General features: G+C 38.5%; 2 protein-coding genes across 2 annotated transcripts in view; one reads left to right on the forward strand and one right to left on the reverse strand.

Annotated features, from left to right (window-relative positions):
• LOC107565856 (probable helicase with zinc finger domain) overlaps positions 1-1,853 on the forward strand; it is a 63,699-nt gene extending 61,846 nt beyond the window's left edge. The window contains exon 28 of the mRNA XM_016251143.1: positions 903-1,853. Coding sequence (XP_016106629.1) covers positions 903-1,234 — 332 coding nt within the window. The 3' untranslated portion in view covers positions 1,235-1,853. The remainder of the gene's footprint in view (positions 1-902) is intronic.
• A 2,264-nt stretch (positions 1,854-4,117) lies between these two features.
• Positions 4,118-12,451, reverse strand: LOC107565857 (voltage-dependent calcium channel gamma-1 subunit-like). Its single transcript, XM_016251145.1, has 3 exons — positions 12,211-12,451; positions 5,667-5,804; positions 4,118-4,373 (listed from the first exon to the last, which is right to left on the reverse strand). The coding sequence occupies exons 1-3, from the start codon at positions 12,449-12,451 to the stop codon at positions 4,141-4,143; spliced, it is 612 nt and encodes a 203-aa protein (XP_016106631.1). The 3' UTR covers positions 4,118-4,140.
• Positions 12,452-19,935: the final 7,484 nt, after the last annotated feature.

Below are 19,935 nucleotides of genomic sequence, written 5' to 3' on the forward strand. Positions count from 1 at the left end.
ACAACGAACAACTCGTTTGGACTACAATGCATATTTCCCGGGATTTGTGATATCACAAATATCAACGAATGGGACGAGACCTGGTTGAGCTGCACTAGAGAAGGCAACGAGTGTTATCACTATTTCGGAGACACGCTAGCTTTCCCAAGACAGACGAACTTAGGGGTTACAATCATCCGGGTTTAAATCGCGCTCAAATTGATTGGATTTTTGATACAATATTCACACTGAAGCTCGCAGGCAGCTATGGTAAGGGGCGTGGCATTTCCCGACCAGGCGCCGAGTGAGCCAATCACAGCACACACTGGCCCAGCTAACCAATCACAGCACACACCGACCCAGCTGACCGATCTCAACACACACCGGCCCAGCTAACCGATCACAGCACACACCGGCCCAGCTAACCGATCTCAACACTCACCGGCCCAGCTAACCGATCACAGCACACACCGGCCCAGCTAACCGATCGCAGCACATTTTGTATTTCAGAAGGCGGGCCTTCATTTGGTACAGGAACTATTCGAGCCGTTCATGTCAGACTGAGGAGAGAGGGGTTGTAATAATGTAAAATATGTGAAAAATAATGTGTTTTTCAAACAACCTAGTATGAGAGCCTGTTCTAGTACACCCCCAAAACAAAATCAAGACTTTGTAATAGAGCATAATAGGACCCTTTTAAGTTTTGCTCATTCATAGAATGAACCTTAAAAACATAACTACTCACTTAAAAAAAAAATCTCTATATGGAGTGAAATGTAAGAACTTGTTTATTAGTGGTTTAATAATGAACATTAGTGTTGCCTGTGATCCCATTAACCCGTGTGCATTAGACCTATGATGAATATTATAACTGACACTTAATCCTGTTGAAGTAATAATGACGTGCACTAATTGTTCCTCAGTTTCAAAGGCGGTGAGTGTCGTAGATGAGCAGCAGTCGCCTCACCCCGCCAGCGCCGTGTCTCTCCAGCACCACGGACAGTTCCCACCCCTCATGCCCAGCAAGCAGACTCCACCTGACCCGGGAGGGGGCAACACCAGCCCAGGGGGCCCCCAGGGGCCCGGCAACCCCAAGCCCCCGACCATGTCCTACGCCAGCGCCCTCCGAGCTCCTCCAAAGCCCCGGCCGCTGCCCGAGCAGGTCAAGAAGAACAGTGACCCCATCTCTCTGTTACAGGAACTTAGCATAGGCAGTTCAAACAGTAGCAATGGCTATTACACGTATTTTAAATAAGTCAACATATATATACTATATATACCTGTTAAAAAGGAAAACTGTAAAAAAAAAAATAGAATAACAATCTAAAAAAAACAATAAAAATGTATTTTGATTTTGTGGAATAGTTGTAGACATTTTGCGTTTTATTATTTTTTTACTTGCTTTAGTACTAGTTGATTCTTTTACAGTTTGGCATCTGTGATTTTACAAACCGAATCAGCATATATATATATATATATATATATATATATGTATGTATCATGAAACACCAAAACATTTGGGGAAAAAACATTAAAAAAAAAAAAAACCCTTAAAAAAAAAAAAAAAAACAAAAAAAAAGATTTATGGAAAAAAGATTTTTAAAAACGCCATGAATTGGTTGACCACTCAGCTGCCCGTCTTTCCTGTAATTATGTCCGCTCTCTTTGCATCCGCTCCCAGAAGTAAAACTTGAAGTGATTTCTCCCAGCTGGCTTTTTTTTTTTATGATAAGTTTCTTGGTGTTTTCTTGTGCTTGCTGCTGAGTGGTGAACTGACTCGGATAAAACAAAACAAAAAATATTATAAAAAGTTGTATAGATGTAGACAGATTTTCTCAAACCTGTACATATGAATAAATGAATACATGAGATGAGAGTTGTGTGCTTTATTCTTCTACTACCACATCCGCATGTAGAACGTAAAAATATCTCACAGGCAAATATCAAACCTTTTTATTAGCAATGAAATGGGACATCAGAACATTTTAGATTTTTTTTTTTTTATTATGTTTGCAAATACATGGAAAAAACGCAAAGCTGCCAAATGAGCAGAAAGTTGATTTGTCAAGAGTCTGTTTGTTATTGGATATCAAAATGCTCCGTTTTAATAAGCAACAAAGAGGTTTTGTTTGTGCTCACCTGGTCGGGATATAAAAATGAACCATTATGACGGCTATAATGCATTTACTTATTCTCAGGAAATGGTTATTAGTGCTGGCAAAATGCAAGAAGCAACCGAAAACAAAAACTGGTCATTTTAATGAAGCTGTTAGCTATAAACCAAACTGATATCTTTGTACCGTGGGCCTACATTAGAATTAGTAAATGAGCAAATATACAGAAAATGAGCATTCATTATTCTTAAATCAGAATTGTGTTCATTATTTGGCCACTGATCCAAAAGCCCTTGGACTATGTTCAAAACACACGTAATATATAACCATTCGACATCTTAAATGTCCCATTTGTTAAGGTGGCAGTGCACATTTCAAACCCAGGCTCACTGTGTCCAATATAATGGAGTACAATGCAGAATAACAAAGATGTGTGAATATAAGCTCATTGAATATAAATATATGCATGAATGTTTTGTGGATTTCAGTCCATGTCTATTAGTTTGAACAATTTCTATACGAGTATACTCATTTTATACACACATTTTAAATCCTTTTCTTCCTGGAAAATGGGTCAAACGTACAGTCAAATGAGAACCAGAATGTCCTTCCCTCTAAATTATGCCTCAAACCAGCAACAGGAAGCAGTAACTCATGGTCCAGAGGTGTCTTAAACTAAAGGCTAGTGGCTATAAAAAATAAAAAAGGACAAGACCTTCAGTATGTCCTGCCCCAGCTACATCAGCACAGAAAATGTTTGTAGGGTTTTAACAGTCTGTCTCGAGGCAGTTCTTTGAGATTCACTCGCTCCAAAGCAGGAAGTCCCAGTGTGACGTGCGTAAAGAATATAACCGCTTAAATTACCTGGGAAGTATAAGCCTGTGCTAGTAATGCTATTAGATTCACCTCACTTTAAAGTGCAATCTGTGCTTGCTGAAACTGCCTGTACAACAAATAGCCATCGTTGCTTATGCTTTTATGGTCATCCATCAATGGCACGGTTTTAGAAATAACAGATTGTAAACTTTACATACTATAAACAAGTCCCTAAATATACATTCTAAGCTGTCATCTATTGCATATAAGCATGAATGCACACAAAAATGTTTTCATATACCATAAAACATACAAAATGCATGTTAGATATTTCATATAGACTCCCTGTTGAAAAAAATAGCATATGCTGGTTAGGTATGTTTTGATGCTGGTTTAAACTGGTCCTTTGCTGGTTTATGCTGGCTTATGCTGGTTTATGCTGGTCATGTGCTGGCAAAAGACCAGCATAAACCAGCAAAAGGACCAGCATAAACCAGCTTAAACCAGCAAAGGACCAGCATAAACCAGCAAAGGACCAGCTTAAACCAGCATCCCAGCATCAAAACATACCTAACCAGCATAAGCTAGTTTTTTCAACAATGGGATAGTTTACCCAAAAATGTAAATTCTGTTATCGTTCACTCACCATCAAATCTTTTCAAACCTGTTTGACTTACATTCTTCTCCTGGACACAGTTTCAAAGAATCTATCAAATAAAAAAACTTTTTGGATGATCTATCCGTCTCTCTATCAATGCTTAGTTAAAAATATCAATGCATCACTATCATCATCTATAAATGCAATGCATCATTATCATTCACTCTGCTAGTATGACTCCTGTGTCATCTGCGTTGCGCTCTTACTCTGTGGTCGACGCTACCCTGTTGAAAAAACCAGCATATGCTGGTTAGGTATGTTTTGATGCTGGTTTAAGCTGGTCCTTTGCTGGTCCTTTGCTGGTTTAAACTGGTCCTTTGCTGGTTTAAGCTGGTCCTTTGCTGGTCCTTTGCTGGTTTAAACTGGTCCTTTGCTGGTTTAAGCTGGTCCTTTGCTGGTCCTTTGCTGGTTTAAACTGGTCCTTTGCTGGTTTAAGCTGGTCCTTTGCTGGTCCTTTGCTGGTTTATGCTGGTCCTTTGCCAGCACATGACCAGCAAAAGGACCAGCATACACCAGCATCCCAGCGTCAAAACATACCCAACCAGCATATGCTGTTTTTTTCAACAGGGTACTCTAGTCTATGGGTTCTGGTTCGGCGTCCATGCAGGTCTCCCAGGGGTTTCTGGGCATGTGTGGCATGGAGATGATGAGGAGGCTGATGCCGCTGAGGAAGAGGAGGGTGAAGGCGGTGCAGGCGCACGCGAAGGACCACGAATAGTAGTACTCGATCCATATGGTCTCGTCGCTGTCGATCATGCGTTTGACCGACTGCCTCATGATCTCCACAGATATGACGATGCACAGACCTGTGAGGGTGAGGAAGGTCACAGAGGTTAAATGGAGAATAAAGACAGTGGTGTTTGTGGTTAGTGTCCGGGGTTTCTAGGCTATTGATTCACTAGCAGTTAATTACACCGTCCTGCAAGTCCTTGAGTACGTATACATGCTCAGAGCTGCTTTCGACCTGCAGGACACTTGACCAGTTGCTACTGCTTGAATGTAAGTTGTAATCGTGATAGTGTCATGAAATCACCCTTGTTAAAAAGAAGTGTGCTTAATTGTGTTGAATGTGCATTTGTACTACACTTCACATCTTGAAAGTGTAACTTTAAAAACTGTACTTGCAGACCATACTGATGAAATAAAGGACAGTTAAGTGAACTGAGAGACAGTTTCGTGACTCTTTCTCAACACACTTATTAAACACTTTTAAAAATGCACTTTATAATAATGTCAAATTAAAAGTTTTATAGTCAGTCATGTTTTAATAATGTTTTGTTGTGATTTAAAGACATACACTTATTTTGACTAACTAACATACTAAAGCACACACTGTAAAAAAAAAAGTCCCGTAAAAAAAAACCGGTAAATGACTGGCAGCCAAACAAAAACCGTAAAATTAAAGTAAAATAACTTAATTGAAACAAGGAGAAATCTGTAAACATTTGGTTTGCACTTTATTTCAATTAAGATTTTTTACTTTCATTTTACGGTTTTTGTTTGGCAGCCGTAGCTGCCAGTCATTTACTGTTTTTTTACGAGTTTTTTTTTTTTTACAGTGCATGTAAAGTATTTAATTATAATTTGAACTGTAGTATAATATATTTAATTACATGTCATACAAGTTTCAATAGAAATGTCATTGAAGTATATTTTATCATAAATGATTGACAGTACATTCGACAGTACACATTAACCCTATTTATCAAAGGCGATATAAATAATTATGAAATTACAAAGATGTACTTAAAGTCCTACTTAAGTGGGCCAAGAAAAACTCAAGTTCTGCTAAATGCATTTTTTTTAAATAAATTTAAACTATAACACATTGTGTCAGAAAACATAAGTTCATAAGTACTCCATAAATGCTCTTTATAAAAGTATGCTAAAGTGTACTTCTTTTACACAAGGGTATCAACAACAAAAACTAATATAAATGCTAATAACGTGGTTTCTTTGACATATACCAGGGTAGTAGGCTCCATACCACGGTATTGTTTGAACTATGAATATTCAGTGTACATGAGAGAAGCATGGTATCATAACTGTACAACGGTACCAGATAAATTACTCAAACTACAGTTTAACATAGTGCTTACCAGCAAAAGCAAAAAACATGCCAGCTGGTCTCAGCAGGTAGTCTCTGCCCTTCCCAAAAGCCCCCAGGAGGCAGAGACTGCCCAGGGTCATGAAGGCCAAACTGAAGATGGCTATGGCAGCGGCTGAGATGTTGTACTCTGACAGAAGAAAATCACAGTGAGTCTGAGTGTGGATCAAAGCTAGACCAGGTCTTATGAGATCTTATACTATTAAATTGTTCTTTTATGTATGCATAGCTGTCTTCAACTATGCATACAGGTGTAAACCTGCTGTACACGTATTTAATATAATCATATGAATCATATGTAGTAAATGCGTGCTGTGCTCTGTGCTATGCAGGCTAATCTGCTAGCGTGTTAACTGAAAACAAAACGAAGGAACATCTAATTTGACCATTTGTAACGTTGGGTGTGTTGTGATGCATGCTATGTAATTAAAATTGTTAAGACTGTTGGATTCCTAATAAGAACCCAAGCAAGAAGCTAAATTAAGCAGTTTCAACATAAGCTATCTATTACTCTATGTTCTTGACAGGTTTATATTTATTTATCCAATTTTATTCTTTCTTATTATCAATATCAATGATTTTGAATGCAACTGCTGCTTACCAAAAGAACTTGCATTCACCGTACAGCTCTGCAGGCAGCTTGCATTCACAACCAGACCATTGAAGGACGACTTCATCTACCCTGCTAATTCAGATGATCTGGCTAATCAGTCTGACCTCTAGACTAATGTTGCCTTTAATGTGTCATTAATTAGTAATACAGACAGATCAATATTGTGAATGAGTATTGACATTTCAGGACGTGGCTCAGGAAGTGTGTGCTTCACGTCTCGCTGCACTCAGCACTTTATCAAACTCAGATAAAAGGCTTTATTCCTCTTTAACTCAACGACCGAGCTAGAGCATGAAATAGCTAAGATGCGCTCTGCTCAAGTAGGTAGAAAATGTAGTGCCACTGGCCATATTTGGTTGCCAGATTGCACTGCCTGTGATTGGTGGACATTGCGTCATAACTGAGAGCGACACAGCTCCAATCTTAAGAAGAACAAGGTACTCATATAGCATAGCTTTCAAGAATAATAACAAATATGTTGTATCTTGGGAGCAGTACTTGCATATGCAAAACTCATTGCACACAATGCTAGTGTGTTGTTATGCATTGCTAAGTTGTTCAGTGTAGTTTTTAGCATGTTGCTATGAGGTTTCTTGGGTGAGGTTTGCTAGAGTAGCCTGTTTGTTTGACATTTATCATTTATCCGCCAAAAATTGGAAGTTAGATTGCTTGGGAAAGCAGGATCATTTGTCAAGTCAAGTCAAGTCACCTTTATTTATATAGCGCTTTTAACAATACAGATTGTGACAAAGCAACTGAACAGCATTAATTAGGAAAATAGTGTCAATAATGCAAAATGACAATAGTAAATACTCATTTTTCAGTTAAAGACAGTTCATCATTGAATTCAGTGATGTCAACATCCAGCTCAGTTCAGTTTAAATAATATCTTTGCAATCATGTCAACGATAACGCTGGAAATGAAGTGTCCCCAACTAAGCAAGCCAGAGGCGCTTTGTGAGTGTTGTGTAAACGATGCAGGATGGACAGTCCTGGGTAGTAACTGATTACATGTACAAAACTCATTGCACACAATGCTAGTGTGTTGTTATGCATTGCTAAGTTGTTCAGTGTAGTTTTTAGCATGTTGCTATGAGGTTTCTAGGGTGAGGTTTGCTAGAGTAGCCTGTTTGTTTGACATTTATCATTTATCCGCCAAAAATTGGAAGTTAGATTGCTTGGGAAAGCAGGATCATTTGTGAGTGTTGTGTAAACGATGCAGGATGGACAGTCCTGGGTAGTAACTGATTACATGTAATCTGGATTACGTAACCAGATTCCAAATAGTAAGTACTTGTAGTTAGATTATATTACATTTTGAAATACTCGTAATCAGACTACAGTTACTTTTTTATTGATTACATGATTACATATTAATCACACAATAGCAATAAATTGTTCTTCTAAAACAATGCTGCTTTTTCATCTTGTAAATTTTCCTTGCTAAAATAGCCTGTATATATATATATACAGTGGGTACGGAAAGTATTCAGACCCCCTTAAATTTTTCACTCTTTGTTATATTGCAGCCATTTGCTAAAATCATTTAAGTTAATTAATTTTTCCTCATTAATGTACACACAGCACCCCATATTGACAGAAAAACACAGAATTGTTGACATTTTTGCAGATTTATTAAAAAAGAAAAACTGAAATATCACGATCCTCTAAGTGTGCACATTTATGTGTGGGTTTTTGGACAGCTAATGAGATGTAACAAGCTCTGTTTCCTACCATTGTTTAGTCCTCCCTCACTTAACTAAATAACACTTTGCATTGCACAATTGCCTAATACCCCCCACCACCTTTGGCTAATTAACAGAAATGAGCCTCTCGCCCATGTGTTCATCAAGTTACAGGTCCTCTGTCTCATATCTCCCAGGGAAATTTGAAAAGTCACATTATATAAGAGTTCATACGTAGGAACCTCTTCTTTAGATTAAACTCATAAAGCAACCTCAGCGTCCCCTGTGCCGGGAGAAAGACTGACAGAGGAGCTGTTTTTTACGCCGGACCAAGAATCTCCAGCACAAGTGGGGGGTTGGGGGAGGCCTATGTATAGGTTACCTAGCAACAGGCTGGTCTTAGCTTTATTAGTAAAGGCAGACTGACAGTGGCGAGGGTTTGGGATGCATCGTTGCGCTGCTTTAGACCGTGATTTACTCAGCTTATTTGACTATTCCCATCACAGGCCCTTAGCGCAAGTTGTTGTGGATGAGTTCATCTCACGATTGGCCTCTGAGAGCCTTTGGCCGTAATGGTTGGTGCCATGTGTGGGCTAATACACGTGTTGGGTCGTGTTTATCCTCTAAGTGTGCACATTTATGTATGGGTTTTTGGACAGCTAATGAGATGTAACAAGCTCTGTTTCCTACCATTGTTTAGTCCGCCCTCACTTAACTAAATAACACTTTGCATTGCACAATTGCCTAATACCCCCCACCACCTTTGGCTAATTAACAGAAATGAGCCTCTCGCCCATGTGTTCATCAAGTTACAGGTCCTCTGTCTCATATCTCCCAGGGCAATTTGAAAAGTCACATTATATAAGAGTTCATACGTAGGAACCTCTTCTTTAGATTAAACTCATAAAGCAACCTCAGCGTCCCCTGTGCCGGGAGAAAGACTGATAGAGGAGCTGTTTTTTACGCCGGACCAAGAATCTCCAGCACAAGTGGGGGGTTGGCGGCCATACTGGGATGTTTTGGCTTCACTTTTCTATAGTCGAAGGAAGTGGAGACGCGTCGGCCATCTTTTTTTAAAGTCTATGGTTCTGTGTGAACGGCCCCTACTGGTAGTCCATATGATTTGTGCGCTGTAAGTCTTTTGAAGCCATACAGTAACTTTCTGTGAGGAAAGTTAAAATTAAAAATCTTGGTACAATGCTTTTGGTAACAAGAACAAGAGAGAATGCTGTCTGCTGTCCTGCCATGACACGTCTTGATACGACCAACATTCTTCACAATATCTTATTTTATCTTGCACAGAAGAAAGAAAGTCATACAGGTATTGAACAACAGGGGTCGGTGAGTAAATGATGACAAAATTTTCATTTTTGGTGTGAACTATTTCTTTAAACAATTATATACTACAATACTGTATCAGAATCTACTGAGTGGATCACTTAAGTCACTTAAAATTACTATTTTAACATAATTAACTCCACTGGGAAGATCGAGAGACACTTTAACAGACCCGAGTGTTGAATGAGTGTGAAATCCTAAAATCCCTCGAAGAAATTGATGAGTCTCGCCAACACTCATAGCTCTTCTTTTCCCTCTGTGAGAAGCAGGTCTGGGAGTGAAGCCAAGAATCATCGACCAAGCAGGAATATAACTGCTTAAATGCTAATGTTTTGGCTTATGGCTTGTGCAGTTCAAGAGGCTATCCAAATCTAACCACTCCCCAGACAGTGGTGTTTGCAGTACTAGTGTGAACTGGGCTACACCTTGTCTCATAGGACGTCGCTTGAATGGCTGTGCTCTGCAAGGCGTCCGTGGAGCCTCAGGGTTAGGTGCTTTCGAAACCTTGCCAGCACAAATTCTCCCACTGGTGCAGGAATATCAGTAGGTCTCTGCCAAGACTGGAATCCTCCACCTCATTGTACTGCTTATCTCCTCATGGTCTAAAGTGAGAGCTGCGGGGTTCGTTTGGAGAAAACTCATGCTGCACAGTGGTAAACAATACTGGTACTGTGCATTATCATTCAGGAAATGTTTGACGAAGCACAGATTTAGCTGACTTTGACTAATAATCTGACCTCTAAAATGATATTTTAGATCTAAGGGAATAATGGCTAGTCCTAATTGTGTTATTGCTAATCTGAATTTTGACTATCGGCATAAAGTCTAGTACACTCTGCAGCTTATTCCAGTCAAGAACACTCACTTTTGGCCCATCGCTGTTTTTACATGAGGTTTATGGATGGCTAAATTTCAAATATCCCTAAGAGTATAGTGCAATGCATAGGTATACTTAAGGATATCTCATGTACTTGCTACTAAGTCTTAAAACTCTTGACTTTTCAAAGATCAAAGCAACTAGGTAAGTGACTTCAAACCTTTGACTCCTCCTCTTCAGAAGTTCACATTGTAGCGAGAAGGGTCCCGCAGTGCTACAAACCACGCCCCTCCAAGTCACACCTACTACTATAAGTTATGCCTCCTGCAGAAAAAGCAATGTTGACTAAAACAATCTTTTCAAGTAAATTATCTTATGTTTTATAAATGAAATGTTTGATACGGACCTATGGTAATCATAGCTAAAAACCTACCCCCAACCCTAAACCTTACCCTAACCCTACCCCTTACATAAAATTAAAATTTACTGTCGCGTGTTCTAATTGAAATGCTTTTTAGAAACGGGATGACTTACGGTATCTGGTGAGCTATGTAATACAATCTGTACACCTCATCGCTGGGTGGTGATATTGAAGCTTAAAAAGCAAGGAAAGTGAAGTAGAAGAAGAGATGTATAACGACATCAGCGATTCCCTAATTGGCTGTTTCGTTGTAGGGGGTGTAAAGTGTAGTAGTAGGCGTAACTTGGAGGGGAGTGGTTAGAACTACTGCCGGACATAAACGGATACACGTGATTGTAGCAGCCTTGTTTCCTGGCGGACTGGCAAAAACCTGTGCACTATTCTGTAACATTTTGATTCCCAGAAATTGCATAGAGCCAATCAGATAGGAGCTTGCTGCTTTAGGAAAGCTCTTGTCATTTTGTGTAAATACGCCTCAGATGAATGGTCTTCAGTCCATAAATGGTCCAATGGCATCTGAGGCTGAAGCTACATCCTGGATGATGAAATATAGTGCACTGTCATAGTCAGTTGTCAACTAGTCTAAAATTAGTAACTGAGTTGGAGAATTAGGGTTTAACCCAATTGCAACTGTTTAGGCTGTTGTCATTTTGCCTTCAACATCTATAGTTGATGTTAAATCCTGGGGCCTTGCTTAAGGAGGAGATCCTCCCCAGACATTCACAGGAACACATGGAGGGACGGATCACTCTGTTTATCCCCATAGTTCTTCCTGAGATGTGAAAAGAGGAAGCTGGTCTTACTGTGCCCTGGATCACACCGGTGACAGCCTGGATCCAATGACTTTTTTAGTTGTTTTTGTGTGGCCTCTGTTCCAATCATCCACTAAATACTATGATCTTTTGTGTGACATTTTATCTATAACCTGCCATCTGTAATTCTCAAGCATTAAATGTTAAAGTAAGTATGTTTGCATAATGCAGTTGATGGTTAATTGTCAGCAACAGAAGGAATTATGAGTGAATTGCATTTACTTTTTCACACTCTTTTCTTCTTCTCTTCAATCTGTTTGACCTCATGAGCTTGGGTGCAGGAATGAAATCAGGCTGATCCATCCCTAGAGCAGCGTAAAGAATAGTCGAGTTATTTCCTGTCTCCCACAGGTATATTTAACTCATCTGCCTTTCCATTAATCCATATCCACTGATCTGCTCGTAAATCACCTTAAGCTATCTATTACAACCTTAAACAACCCAATGACATCAGAAACAGCAAATCAACGCCCGTTTGATTCATTAGCACTCTGGTCAATGACCTCCCTAAGCAATTCAAAAACAGCGCAAATAAAATAGACCCTCGCAAACTCACAGAAACAGACCCCCACTCAAATTGGCAATTAATGTTGAAAGGAGAAACCGCAGTGCTCCATAGAACAAAACTTTTCACCTTGAAATTTCTTGCACTGTGTCAGAATATGATAGAATGCCTGACTTGGCTTCTTCTGCTCCCCAATTTCCATGTACAAAACTTCAGATGAATGAGGTGCTCTTCTAAAAACTTCACACAGAAGACAGATCAATGCCTTTGGGCTGCATCGGATGAAATGGTTGGACATGTGCTAATGACGGTCATGAGAAATAACTTGAATGTGAACTTCCTTACCTCCTGGCAGGCTGATAGGGCCACAGCCTTTGCCCTGGGGGTCTTCCTCCACAATGAAGATACTCTTTTTACACAGCCTCCAGAGTCCGAAGTATGCCGCTTCGCAGGTGGTGTTGAGCCGCTCCACCCTGGGACTCAGCACCGCCCAGTGGTCCGTCACCACTGCCGCCAACATGGACGAGATGCCCACCAGGATAACCAGGAAGGTGATCTTCACCTTGGTCTTCTTGTCCTCCAGCATGGTGGCCTCTGAAGATAAGTTTGCGCCGTAGTTTGGAAGCGTCTCTGCCCTTAAATTAATGCTTTGGTTTAGTTTACTTCTCAGGCACTAAGGGAAATGCAAAAGTCACACGGCAACAATGCTATCTCTTCACTCCAGCTCACTGTCCACAAATCTCTGCTTCTGCTTGGAAAAAGAGGCCAGATAATAGTGCCCTAGTTCTCTCTCTCTCTCTCTCTCTCTCTCTCTCTCTGTAAGACAGTCATTTGGTATGGTGGGCTGTGCCTTTAGACCTGCCTTCATGATGTAGGCTGGGAAAATTTATTAACTAATATTGTAAAATCTGCAGCTCGTGTAGATGAAATGCAGAAATTAGCATTTAACAACACAGGTTTGATAAGACAGAGGGCTTGTGTCGGAGTTTGTGTACTGGCTAATGTCTTAGACCATTAGAACTTGTGATCGCTTGAATAATAATGAATAAACAGCCAGAGCATGGGTGCCATGTTTGTTTTTGAGTTTCCCTATCTGTCTGAAATAAAATTATTTAATAGTATCGTATCTGAGATTTGGTGATGGACTGGTCATTCCTCCAGGGTGTTTCTATACTTTTGGCCTGAGACACTGTAATAGGCTCCAGCAACCCTGTGACCCTGTACAGTACACACAGTTTCGAGATTTTAACGGATGGATGGAATCATTTTTTTTTTCATTGAATTTTATTCAGGATGTATTTAAATAATTTAATATGATGCGATTTCAAGTTTTCTTTTCTCTTTGGAGTGTTACAAGCTGTTCGTGAATAGATAAGATCCCTAAAGTTGCAAAGACTAAAGTCTCAAACCCAAATAGATATTCTTTATAAAAGATAAGACTGGTCCACGTCCTCCTAAAACGCCTCATTTAAACACGCCCCCACATGTCTACATCACTGTGTGGGAAGAGTTGCATAACACCGCCCAAATGTTCACGCAAAGAAAGAAGGCGTAACTTTGATTCTCGCTGTAGTATTGTTGCTGCCGCCGTCATGTCGTGAAGACGCTGTGTGCTTCATTGTGAAAGTGAAACTACTTTGTTTGGTCTTCCAAAAGAGGACACGACTAGAAATCAGTGGTTAAGTAGTATTTACAACACCAGGCCAGGCCAGGCCAGTTCCAGAACTGTTCAAACCAAATATTCAGATGTGTCCAGCGCATTTTATGGAGGCCTTGCGATACGCAACGCAATGCGTAAAAACACAGTATAAGTCATTATAATCAGTAATTATGTCCCCAGTGTACGCAACGAATGCCTCGTTTATAATAGGTTTTAATGTTTTTGTCTCGTCGCACTGGGACACGGCATCACAGTATGGTAAGGGGCGTAACATTTCCGTCACATGCTTGAGGTATTCGATAGAGGAGAAACAATAATGTATTTTTTTAACCTTAAACCACATACACACATTTCATTACACCAAATACACAAAATAATGTTCTTTTTAGCAACATCATATGACCCCTTTAACCATTACATCAACGTCAACTTGTGATGTGGCTTGGTTTACCATTAAATCATCTTTGTTTCTAGCATTACTAACATTATTTCTAAAAATGCTCTAAAACAACCCATCCAAAGTCAGTTTGTATAGCTATGGATTTCAGTTCAATAGGATTTTATTGTCATCTTACTGTCGCTGAAGAGTAGCCTCAAGCTTGCAGCTGACTGATCTATGAATATCCGAGGTGATGTGCAGTTTCAACGCTTGCAGTGTAAAGACAGACTCAAATTGTTACTGTGCAATGCATTGTGACGTGTCACTGAGGAAGACATTTAACATTTTACATGTACTGAATATAATTTTCATCTTGCATGATTTGATGTTGATGGCCTGTTGTGTTCATTTGCCTTGTGCCTTGCTTTTCCAAAGCAGTTTAATTATTTCCTGTGCTACTGTTGCTCGCTGGATCCCAGAGGCTCAAGGGAAATTTCCTTTTATTAGTAGATGATCTACTTTCCTCCGTCAGTGAGTGAGAGGCTGTATCTATACCTGGGTATCAAAATGGATTTCAGTTTCAGGAGGAGATTAAGACTCCAGTCTCTCATTGTTAGCTTTTATTTAAAAAATTGTTTTTAAATGTTACTGTTATCTAAGTTTCCTATATAATATAAAGAGTTATTGGTGTATGGCAAGCATCACTGTTACTATTGCTAATACTTAGGGTTAGTGATATGAACAAACAAAATTTGGCAACTCTTCCAGTTTATATTGAAGTAGGGACTATATTGAGATAAGAATATCATAGGCTTAGAGTGGGCTGTTTCTGTAAGAAACAACTTAGCAACCATCCAGCCAATCAACCAATCAGAACAGCTTAGCAACCACCTCTTATGAAAATGAACCATGGTTTTACTATAAAAAAACATGGTTGTTGTAGTTAAACCATCGTAACCACAAGTTAACCATGGTTTTACTACACATACCATAGTTTAACCACTGTATTTGTAGTAAAACCGTGGTTATACAAATGGTAATCAACCCTCCAAAAAAACATGGTTACTACACATTTACAATAATAAAACCATGGTTAATTTTTATAAGGGACATAGCAACACCCTGGCAATCACCCAAGTTAGTTCACCCAAAAATGAAAATTAGCCCACAAATTACTCACCCTCAAGTCATCCTAGGTGTATATGACTTTCTTCTTTCAGACGAATCCAGTCGAAGTTATATTAAAAATTGTCTTTGATCTTTCAAGCTGTTTAATGGCACTCAGCGGGTGTTGCATGCATCAGTCCAAAAGAAGTTAAATAAAAAGCGCCCATCCATAAAAAAAGTGTCTCACACGGCTCCGGGGGGTGAACAAAGTCCTCCTGTAGCGAATCCATGCATTTTTGTAAGAAAAATATCCATATTCAAAACGTAACAATCAGTCGTTTGAAATATTAATAGTGAAGTATAAAGATGACCAGGGTCTTTTCTCTCAGGGTCAGAGGTTACATTAATATAAGCGAAGTTGCTTCTGTAAACTAATATATTTCAAAGGTGGTTTGATTTCAGAATAGTCAACAGAAAGCCAATTCTTCTATTATTCTTCTATAGGTAGATAGAGATAAAAAAAAATAGATCAAATTAAGTACAACACATATATATGATCACTCTCTTGAAGCCCAGCACACACACACACACACACACACACACATACATGTTGGGTTTCCATGTTTTACGGGGACTCTCCATAGACATAATGGTTTTTATACTATACAAACTGTATTTTCTATCTAACCCTTCCCCTCACACAAAACTTTCTGCATTTTTAGATTTTCAAAAAACTTCATTCTATATGATTTTGACCAAAAATGTCCCCAAAAGGTCAAAATTTACTGGTTTCACTATACTTGTGGGAACATTCTTCATAATTCACATACATGTTGGGTTTCCATGTTTTACGGGGACTCTCCATAGACATAATGGTTTTTATACTATACAAACTGTATTTTCTATCTAACCCTTCCCCTCACACAAAACTTTCTGCATTTTTAGATTTTCAAAAAACTTCATTCTATATGATTTTGACCAAAAATGTCCCCAAAAGGTCAAAATTTACTGGTTTCACTATACTTGTGGGAACATTCTTCATAATTTGGGGGAATACCAGGTACACACACACACACACACACACACACACACAGGTTGCTGTTAATAATGCTTAAATCCTTAATTGTGTTGTAATATTTCTAATATTAAAAATAGCTTGTTATAATATTTAAAAGTACTGTAATGTTTTAATAAAGTCAGATTGAATATTTCTAGAGTGGGGGTATTCAAAATGAATGAACTTGGACTCGGATAGACTCGGGTGGACTTGGATTCTGACATTTTGGATGCAGATATTTTTCAGAGTGCAGACAAATCCATGTCATGCGTACCATGAGATAACAAAATAATAATAAAAAATAAGTAGCAACATAAAATTTAAATAAAAAGACATTAATAAACATCTCACTCAAACTCAATTGGTTAAAGACTAGGACCTGACTCGAACTTGGCAAGGTGGACTCGGACCCAACACTACCAACTTCCATCTATGATTATATATGAATGTACTTGATATATATCATAGTACTAAAAGGTTAATTGTAAATACAGTGGTAGTACTATTGTACTATGGTTGCAGATTCTCATAGACGTCAGTGTAAGAAAAATACTAGAACGTTCCCCTTGATAATTGTTAGTGTCTTCACACAGCTGCCCATTTATTGAATGGCTTTCTTTGCCATTCACTGTAAAAGACAAAGCAGCGTAAACAGCGTAACGTAAACAGCTTGCACTTGAGTTAACCTTACGTGTTATATAAAGTAGCGTAACATAAACCGACATCTAAGTCTGAGCTTTTTATAAAACACTGTGGCCCACTTATCAAGACTCTGGCCCATTTTCTTTGGTGACGAGTCTTTTGCCGCCTTCCGTTTTTACACAAAACACATGTCAAAAATGGCACATAGCAAAATTGGACTGCTTAAGGCAGAAAAGAGCAGCTTTCCTGAAGTGAGGCATTACTGTTCAGGAACTACACCCTGGGTCTGATGTACGCTGTGTAAATAATGGTGGACACATTCATTGAGATGGAGAGCTCTCTTGAATTTATTTTTCATCTGCGTAGTAGCTAGGATACGACAGGGATTTAGATGCTGGGCAGAGGTTGAACGCCGCTGTGTTTCCAAACACGCCACTCATGCATCAGTCTTTCAGGAGTTTATTTTAATTAGATGCACCACTTAATTTAAAAGAACAGTGAGCATTTACATCCACAACAGGCAGCTATTTTTATCCCAGATTATTCAGTATTATTATTCTGATGGGGGATGGAATTCAGTCTCTTTATTGTTATTTTCCATGTAAAGGTCATGATTGGATGACTGCATGCTGGTCTTGAATAGATATTTTTACAGTGATTCTCAAAATAACTCAAAATCTTTTCATTCACCTCCACTTACGATGTCTAAAACATACTGAGGACCACCACATTAATGTCAGTTGTTTCCCGGTCTAAAGTGTTAAACAGTGAAAATGGGTTGTGTACTCATTCTGATTAGAAAGTCATTTCTGTCCTACCTGTACGCGACAAATAGACTAGGCTGTGTTAAAAATGGGTTGCTAAATGATGTGATTTTGCCTTGCGTTAGTACTATCTAAATTTAAAAAAACGGAGAAGCAGGTGTTTTGACAAGTGACACTGTGATTTGATTCTATTTGATGATTCGGTCAAACCTTTTCACAAACGGCATAGAAATCAAATGAGGCATTTGTTTAGGAGTAAAGCTGAGATTTGAATTATGTACATAGACTTTTATCTTCCTGGTAAAAGTCTCATCACTGCATATTCTAAAAAAAAAAAAAGGTTTATCTTGTTCTCCCTCCAAAACAACTTATTTTCTGTTGGCACCACTTTGATTCAAACAATTCTGGATGGATAAAATCAAACCCCACCCTGCATTTCTTATTATTGAATATACTGTTTCACTCTGAAATGTCAATTATGAACATAAATGTGTTATAAACAGCAATTCAAATTAATAGTCTAACCAGAATCACAGGACTAAATTGCGGTTTTAATTTGACAATATATTTGTTTGAACTGAGCCAGTTCACCATTTACTCACCCTCGAGCTTTTCCACGTAAAGTGAATGATGACTGTGTGGTTTCTAATGCTAAATTCAAGATCCATATTATACTTAGCATTCCCATTAATGTCAATGGTAGTTTTTTGGTTGGCTCAGGACCCCAGGACCTTTATGAAAAAGAAGTATACTTCAGCATACATGAAAAAAAGAGTACTTATTACGAAAAAAATATATACTTTAAACGAATTTACTGAAGTGCGAACTGAATGTTATGTTTCTGCACACAATTTCATGTCATTTGCAATTGAATGAAAATGTATTACAGTTTATATTTATATTAAATGCACTTAGCTGGACTTTAGAGTGCTGTCTAACACACTTAATTAAGACTTAAGTACACCTTTATATGTTAAGTCATAATTATTGTTAAGTAAGTTATATTTAACTTTAGTATTTGTGACCCTGGAGCACAAAAGCAGTGTTAAGTCGCTGGGGGATATTTGTAGCAATAGCCAACAATACATTGTATGGGTCAAAATTATAAATTTTTCTTTTATGCCAAAAATCATTAGGATATTAAGTAAAAATCATGTTCCATGAAGATATTTTGTAAATGTCCTACTGTAAATATATCAAAACTTAATTTGTGATTAGTAATATGCATTGCTAAGAACTTCATTTGGACAACTTTAAAGATGATTTTCTCAATATTTAGATTTTTTTGCACCCTCAGATTCCAGATTTTCAAATAGTTGTATCTCAGCCAAATATTGTCCGATCCTAACAAACCATACATCAATGGAAAACTTATTTATGTTGATGATCTATAAATCTCAATTTCAAAAAATTGACCCTTATGACTGGTTTTGTGGTCCAGGGTCACATTTTAGCTTTATGCTTTAGTATGTTAGTCAACACATCAAAATAAGTGTATTTCTTTAAAACATGGCTAAATATTATTAAACCATTATGATCTAAAATGCACTTTAGAGTAAAACTGTTAATTTGACATATAACAAGGTGCACTTAAAAAAAAAACATTAAGAAACATAGTCTTCAAGTGTACACTTCTTAAGTACACTTAAATGGCTTTTATTTCATTATTATATCATCTCCAAGCACAGTTTTTTTCCCCCGTACAATTAAGCGCACTTCTTTTTCACAAGGGGAAGTACACGATTTGAAATCTTTGCTCATGGCAGCTCAATGGCACTCAAAATTACATAGCAAGCTATCAAAGGAGAAAGAAGCTTTTTCATTTGGGCATCTACCAGCACGTACTAATCTGCAAAACCTTGACCCCCTCTGATAAATCAACACATTTTTGAGTGCTGTTTGAGTGCTACAGCTTCTTTATTTCATTATTATATCATCTCCAAGCACAGTTTTTTTCCCCCCGTACAATTAAGCGCACTTCTTTTTCACAAGGGGAAGTACACGATTTGAAATCTTTGCTCATGGCAGCTCAATGGCACTCAAAATTACATAGCAAGCTGTCAAAGGAGAAAGAAGCTTTTTCATTTGGGCATCTACCAGCACGTACTAATCTGCAAAACCTTGACCCCCTCTGATAAATCAACACATTTTTGAGTGCTGTTTGAGTGCTACAGCTTTGTCCCACAGACCCTGATGTTTGAGGGTCACAGGCAACAGCTGAGAAACCCATCTCCAATTGCTGATACAGCTAACACGGTCTATACACTCTAAAAAATGCTGGGTTAAAAAGGTACAAACCCAGCTATTTGGTTGTTTTGACCCAGCGGTTGGGTTGTTTTGACCCAGCTATTGGTTTTGACCCAGCGGTTGGGTTGTTTTGACCCAGCTATTGGTTTTGACCCAGCGGTTGGGTTGTTTTGACCCAGCTATTGGTTTTGACCCAGCGGTTGGGTTGTTTTGA

Source organism: Sinocyclocheilus grahami, unplaced genomic scaffold (genome assembly GCF_001515645.1).
Source record: "Sinocyclocheilus grahami isolate Dianchi unplaced genomic scaffold, SAMN03320097.WGS_v1.1 scaffold1032.1, whole genome shotgun sequence".
NCBI lineage: Eukaryota > Metazoa > Chordata > Actinopteri > Cypriniformes > Cyprinidae > Sinocyclocheilus > Sinocyclocheilus grahami.